Genomic DNA, 7,221 nt, shown 5'->3' with positions numbered 1-7,221 from the left:
AGTTTCTGGAGACAAGACTGTTTAAATCCCTGGAATTAAGGAGCCACAACTTAACATTTTCCAACTTTTTTTTTTTTTTTAATAATACACAAAATTTCTATTCAAATTCTGCTGGACAGTTGCTCTTCTCTACATTGTTATTGATGTATTTTTTTTCTTCCCCCACTGCCTTTGTGCTCTGAGAAAAAATATGACAGACGTGAATACTAGAAAGAGACACAAGATGGCCTAAAGTGCATCTACCAGCCTCTCTCTCAGCTTATGGGTACCTGTTGTAATGTGCATCTCAAAAACAGCACTGAAGGGAAAGCTGGGAGACAAGAACCTCAGTTTTGACTATGGATTTTTCTTAGCCCTCACTTTTCAGAAATCACCAAGCAATGCAGACACTGAATTTTAAACAAACTTGTCTCAGTTTCCAAGAATTTCAACACACCTGCACATCCCCTGCCAGAAAGTAAAAAATAAAACAGGTGTAAATCTCATCATGCCACCCAAGCTGATCTCCTCAAACAGACAAAACACCTGAGTCATTGCCACAGATCCAGTATCTCCTGCCCTGACAAACCCCGACACAACAGCACAATCTTTTAAAGAAGCAAGAACAAAAATGTGTCCTACGAGATGCCAGTGGCTAAAAATGCATTTATTTCTCAAAGGAAAAATTGCTTGTTTGAGCTGGACCCCAGTGACAGAAAGAGCAGATCTGACCCAGTGACATTTGCTGTTCTCTTTATCTCCCTCTTAGATGATGAAGAGCACGAGTGGATCATTCGAACCTGCCGGAAAGCTCAGGATGAAACAGCTGAACATAAAGCAAAGCCATGAAAACAGTTTGTTTTAGACAATAATATTCCAAAGCAGGTAATCTGATTCAAAATAAATCTAACTTGTCCTCCTGCATTTGTCTCACTCCTTCCCTCTACAGGAATATAATCTTTTTGTCATCTTTGTCAGCACAAACAAAATGGAAATAATCATTTAATCAGTCACACTGAGAAAAAGCCAGGGAAGAAAAGCAGACTGTACTCACAGCAATCTTCCTGAGAGGTGTGCAGAGCAGTGCATGTACACGTTATTAAGCCTGAAAACAATTTGTTAAAAGGAGTGCCTCAGGTTCGGTGTTGAAGTCATTCAAATCCATCTTAATCAACATTATTTTCCCAGATTTTAGTTAGCTGTCCTGGTGAATTCCTTTCCTCTCTTTTTGCTCAGTACTTTGATATTGATTGATCATTGTAATAATGTACACCAGAGGTATTCTTTAATGACTGGTTTGCTAACTAGGAAATTATATCCATTTACTAGGAACGTTTGTTGAACTCTCCTGAAGCCAGAGTTTTAACAAAATAATAAAAGAGGAAAACTGGGTGGGTTGCTGCTTGATTAGTAAGCCAGAAAGTATTTAAAAATAAAATAAAATGGAATTACATCATTTTCTGGATGTAAGTGCCAGCACTTCTACTTGCATTAACTTTATTTATTACACAAATAAGACATTTACAAAGCACAACATTAAAAGTATGTAACAAAACAGACATTGGTTTTACAAAAAAGTGCTTACAATTTAGTTTTACTTTTTTAAAATAAATATTAGTCTTGACTGTCCACTCATTCCGAGAATTATTTTTTTTAACCATTGTAGCCAAGACATGCAGGATTGCAACATGCTACAACAAAATGATTGGCAGATGAAATCAAACTGGTGTGTCTCTAGGTGACATCCCACAGATGTAGCACAGCTAGCAGAGCAGGGCTGGTTCCCGCTGCCCAGCCCTGCTGGGAAGTGTCAGCACCTTTCTCTGGGCACTGGGGTTAACCAGCACCAGCCCAAACCAAAACAGAAAGAATTGGTCATGAAACTATAACCCACTCCACTCTCAGACCCTAGCCAGACTTCTTAAACCTGAATGAAAAGCCTTTCCCCAGCTACCATCACTGGATTCTCTCTGCAAAAGGTTTTGTAAAGAGCAACTGGGGAAGTTCAGGACGTGAAGGTGGCTGCACCAGAACCCAGTTGGCAATTACTGAATAAACTAAGAAAATGAGAATTATTTTAATTTATTTTTTTTTTATCTACAGACAGGAGATGAATGCAAGTGACCTGAGATAAGGTTTGGTTCAGCGGCAACAGTCAGTGTGAAACACCTTGTGAAACACCTTGTGAAACAATGTATTGAATAAATTAGAGGATTTCTTACATCCTTGGTACGGTTGAGTATTTTCCATACACATAATTAGCTCTAAAACTGCACAAGCTGAATTGCTTCCAGTTTTTGCAAACAATTTGGGCTTAATATAAACAGAGCCTGATTTCTGAGTTAGCAAAGCTGCTCCTGGATGGGGGCAGGTGCCCGAGCCCAGCCAGCCTGGGCAGTTTGCCCCACGTCCCAGGAGAGAAGCCCCCAGCACTCCCTCGGCCTGTGGCATCGTTACAATCAGGGTGATATACAGGGCATTTCACAAGTGGGTTTTGGTTTTTTTTTTAATCATTAACTAAGTTGATATCTAACAGATACCTACTCCATACTTCCCATTTCATTGCACCACTGAGAGAGAAGAGAAATGCACCAAATGCTTTTCTCCCTCAACAAAACAGCTGTGAAAACCTCAAGTACTGGGGATGTCGGGTCAGGTTACAGCCTGGACTCTCTCCTTCAGTCTCAAATGAAATAGCTACCCACTGGTTAATGGCACTAATTCCACAACTAGGGGGTCATCAGGAGAGCACAAATGGAGAAGAAAGTGGGGTCTGGTGACCCTGCTGACCACCACCAGGGCCTCAAGGCTGTTGCCTGTGGACACAGCAACCCACCTGGACCTCACGGTGACAAACATTCCAATGGGCAACACCAGGACACGTCTGCCACGGTGGCTCCAGTCAAGTCAGGCATGTGGCTGTGCCTTGTCACTGGCTACACACTGGAAATAGTTATTCACACATTAGGAGGTGACAATAACACTTAATTTCCTCTCTCCTTTCCAATGTTGTTTTAAATTGGGGATGGAGCTGGACAGAATGCTGGGCTCACTCCCCAAGGCATTACCATCACTCTCAATATATATATAGATGAAGATACACACACACAGAGGGGTGTGTGTGGATATATCTATCTATCTATGTATATATTTGTTCCAAGAAACACCACTGCATGCACGCAGTGACTTCTCAAATCAAGAGCCCCTGGTGGCTCCTCAGCCCCCCGTGCTGCCCACAGCTGTCCCCGTGGTAGGAGGGTCCGGCCGGCGCTGGCACACAGAGCTCAGAGGCCCTGGCAGGACACGGCTTGTTGTGTGTGCAACACAGGGTGGCCAGAGCTGTGGCAATGCTGGAGATTGAGCCAGGATCACCCAGAGAAAAACACGCATCTTAAAACCAAGTTCTGGAAGGGCTGGATTCCTGCCTTTGTTCCCGGGCACAGTCCGGACAAGTTACGCACTAACTGTGGCTCAGCAAAGGTTTTCACATCCTTGGAGACGTGGCCTCACAGACACTGAGCAGGAGGCCAGACCCATGTGCCTGCATGGAGAGAGGTTTCATGACAGACCCGCTCTTGACTCGGTGCAAACTGAGGAGGGTTGGCAAAGGTTACTTGTTTACTTTGTTGTTCCCGTCAATGAAGGATCATTTTGGAGCTATTTTCCTGATGTGGGGCCAGGCTGCTGAGCACTTCCTTCGCTGTTGCAACAAGCCCTGCAGTGCCTGCCCTGGTCCTGGGCTCCTCCTTTCTCCAAGGACTTGGCCAGGGCCACAGCCAGCAAGGGAGGGCAGCAGGAGAGCAGAGGGGGCTGGAGAGCTGCTGCCAGACCAAGGACTTGGCCATCACCTTGCTGACCACCCAGCCAGCACCCACTCCTGCTGACATTGCTGCTGTTTCCACCTTGGTCACAGATCTCCAGTTTCTACCCCATTGTTTCCACTGACTGATCTTAGGTCCACACCAAGGCAGAACATTTCTACACATTTATACTCAGCTTCCATTGAGGATTTCCCAGTCCTGGGGTATGGAATGTCTGAGAGTTTTGTGTAGATGTGTTCTGAAATCACCCATTTGTGATCCAGCATGACTCCAAGGAAATAAAGTAACTGGTTAATAAAGAACAAGAATTAAAAAAAATAAAATAAAACCCAGAGATCTGGCAGATGCTGTGAGAGAAGAGAGATACTCAGTGCTCTAAGAACAAGTCAGTGATCAAAAGCTTCAGAGTGCTAATCCTGGCTCTGCCACCAACCCCCACGGGTCCGCTTGGTTTAGGACATCTTGGTTTCCCCTCCTACAAAATGGGGGGAAAAACACTTAAGATTTACTTACCTTAGATTGATCAAAGGACATGTGATTCTAAAGCACTTTGAGGAGGAAGAAAAACTGCCTATTTCCAGTTGGCATTATGTTTTCCACTTAGTGGAGTCTCAGCTACCCACGAGTTTGGCTCAGGAAGGTCTGTGTGTCTATCGAGTTGCTGAGCAAAAAAAGCCCATTTGGGATTTCACACAGACAAGTGGAAATCAGGAGGGATGTCCAGGAACCCACAGCGCTTCACTGGTGCAAAATGGGAATCAGGCCAAACCACATAAACTCCTCCTGCCTTAATGTTCAGAGGTGATCATCGACCCCCCGAGACTCAGCATGTTCTGGTTTGTTCATATTCCCACGGGACTGGGAGTGAGCTTTGCAAGCACAGCAGAGTCACTACCTTTGGCTGTGTCCGGCATCGCCTTGGAGAGACTACAAGTCCACAAGAAACAAGTGAAAAATGTAACTCTGCACTCAACACACACATACACAGAGTGTCGCTGGAGGAAGGACGGTGGGTGTCGGGTGCTGCTCAGCGGCAGGAACAGAGGATGCTGGAGCTTTCTCCCAGGTGACGGGCACCAGGCGCCTGGGGCCGGACGGGGGGCTCAGCGGCTGAGGGGCAGCGGTGCTGGCAGCCCCATGGGCAGGGGGGGAAGGGTCTGCGCAGTCAGTACTGAAAGAGGATGACCTGGTGGGAAGAACGGGAGGGGAATGTCAGCTGCTGTCCCAGGCAGAGTCCCTCACCATGGACATGCATTTCCAGGGAGCATCAGAATGGACACGTGTTGCGCTGTGACAGCTACTTCCCGGTGAAAAACCCCCCTCTGGGCCCCACTGCCTGCCCAGGAGCCACCAGCCCTGCCCGAGGGGCAGAGCCAGCTGGGAAGGCACCAGGAGCCCAGCAGGAGGTCCTTAACCAGGGACCAGGACTGTGCTGGGCAACACCAGAAACCAGCAGGTAACAGGTCTGCTCTGGGATCCAGCAGCTGCCAAGGAGATCCCTGGGGGCAGCTCCATGTCCTGAGAACCTGCAGCAGCTGCCAGCCAGTAATTGCACCTCAATCATGGGAACTACTTGCTGCAGTGAAGTTTCTCTGGCAGCACCAGGACAGTATAATATTTTCTGAAAACTCTGCAGCTTACTGGGCAGATATTATGACAAAAAGGTAGCATTTAGACTGAGAAAATAACTTGGCCGTACCCCTGCTTGTGCTTATCAAAACAGAACTCAATAATCTGCAGCTGATGCACTGAATAGAGAGATTGGAAAACAGAGGCCGAGAATTTCTATCAGGAAAGGCAAAAACTAAAACTAATCAGAGCTGTCAAGGACCCAGTGTTTCCTCAAAATAAAGCCACTTCTATTGGGATCCTAAATAAAATCTTATGAGCCTAAGCAAACCTCAGAAGTCTTGTCCCCAGACTTGCTGTGCTGGAACAACTACTTCAAGTGCTGAACAGAAAATACCAATATGCAACATTTTCACTGGCCAGACCTTGTGCAATAACATCCTTACTTCAGACATGGTCTCAGCCAGTTGTTAGTGCTTTAAGCAATACTGGAATCCCCAAGAAATTAATGTCTTATTAACACATGGAAAACTGGGAAGTCAGCACATGCTACAGGTTCCCTCTGCCCCACTGGTAACAGCCAGTGGCTGTTTGCACCCAGAACACGTGGCGGGAATGGAGCTGAGGAATGGGACAGGAGCACAGAGCTCAGCACAGGCAGGGGAGGTACCAGGGAGAGGAGCTCAGGCAGGAGGAGGGCAAAACCTTCAGGGAACACAGGCTGAGAACCCCTGCACATCCCAGCAGGGAGGGGTGTTCAGGGAGGAACAAAGTGATGCAGTTTTGACCAACAGCTGGGACATCAATATAGGGCCATCACCATTAGGAAAAGAGAGGAGCAGCTGCCAGAGGGATGCTGACAAGAGCAGTGGCAGTGACATTACACAAAAGTCTTTGCTACAGCTGAGGTTTGAGCCCAAGGCCTGGAACAGGGACTACAATTACCTTCTCACCCCTATTAGATAGTGGTCCTTCCATGTCTGCTTTGAGGTGCACTGGTGGAGCAGTGTAGGGGAGTCTACAGTGCACTTGTCCACACTGTACCTGACCTGTGGATGAGAAGAGGCTTCAGCCTCTGTTACTCCAAACAACACCCACCCTGCAACCAGCACAGCCCTGTTTTCACCAGGGAGCAGCTCTGGGCATGCCTGGAAGAACAGGTGCCCCATGAGTCCAGCAAAGGGGCAGCAGGAGCCACATTAAACCACAGCCACGAGGGCCAGGGAAGGGAGAAGCCTCACAAAAGTCACGAAGCCAAAACCTCCATCCAGCCGTGACCAAAGCTGCCCATCACTCACAAATGATTCACCAGCACTTGGCAACTGTTAGAGAAAGCAACTCTGATCCTGGGAGCAGGAAGGAGACCCCCTGACCACCAAGCTCAACAGGACACCTTCATGCCTCTTCTCCACGACAAAGGAAACACAAGGAGGGCCAAGGATCAGCCAGATAAAACCCTGGGGATGAGGTATGGAGGGAAGGAGGCTGCAGCAGCCCCCCCTCCCCTCCTCCTCTCACCTGGGGCCTCCCTGTAAAGGGACTTTAGAAAACCCCAACGTTCACCAGGCCAGGAGGAGGAGCAGGGTGCGCCCCAGCAGTGCACCCGCGGGACAAGGGCTCTGAGCTCCCGGAGAGCATCCCACCCCCAGCCCCGCATCCCCGCCGGAGCAGCCTCTTACTTTCGATGTATCCGTGCAGCGTCACCATGCGGGCCCGCTCGGGGCTGCTGAAGGGCGAGTAGTGAATGTCATCGGAGAGCGAGGAGGGGATGCGGGGCGGGGGCGCTCCCGAGGGCGGCACCGTGTGCTGGGGGGGGTGTTTTTTATGGCGGGGGTGGCGGTTGTGTGATGAC

At 48.1% G+C, this 7,221-nt stretch overlaps 1 protein-coding gene across 1 annotated transcript in view; it reads right to left on the bottom strand.

The window, feature by feature from the left end:
- Nucleotides 1–4,965: 4,965 nt before the first annotated feature.
- The window catches only part of LHX6 (LIM homeobox 6), a 10,981-nt gene continuing 8,725 nt past the window's right edge, over nt 4,966–7,221 (bottom strand). Inside the window, exons 5-7 of the mRNA XM_009998836.1 lie at nt 7,049–7,202; nt 6,315–6,418; nt 4,966–4,986 (exon numbers count right to left, since the gene is read on the bottom strand). Of these exons, the coding sequence (XP_009997138.1) occupies nt 4,966–4,986; nt 6,315–6,418; nt 7,049–7,202 (279 nt within the window). The remainder of the gene's footprint in view (nt 4,987–6,314; nt 6,419–7,048; nt 7,203–7,221) is intronic.

The sequence above is a fragment of the Chaetura pelagica genome, unplaced genomic scaffold (assembly GCF_000747805.2).
Source record: "Chaetura pelagica isolate M959 unplaced genomic scaffold, ChaPel_1.0 scaffold405, whole genome shotgun sequence".
Lineage (NCBI taxonomy): Eukaryota > Metazoa > Chordata > Aves > Apodiformes > Apodidae > Chaetura > Chaetura pelagica.
The sequence above is the reverse complement of the archived record's forward strand: the minus strand, read 5'-3'. Positions and strand labels throughout refer to the sequence as shown.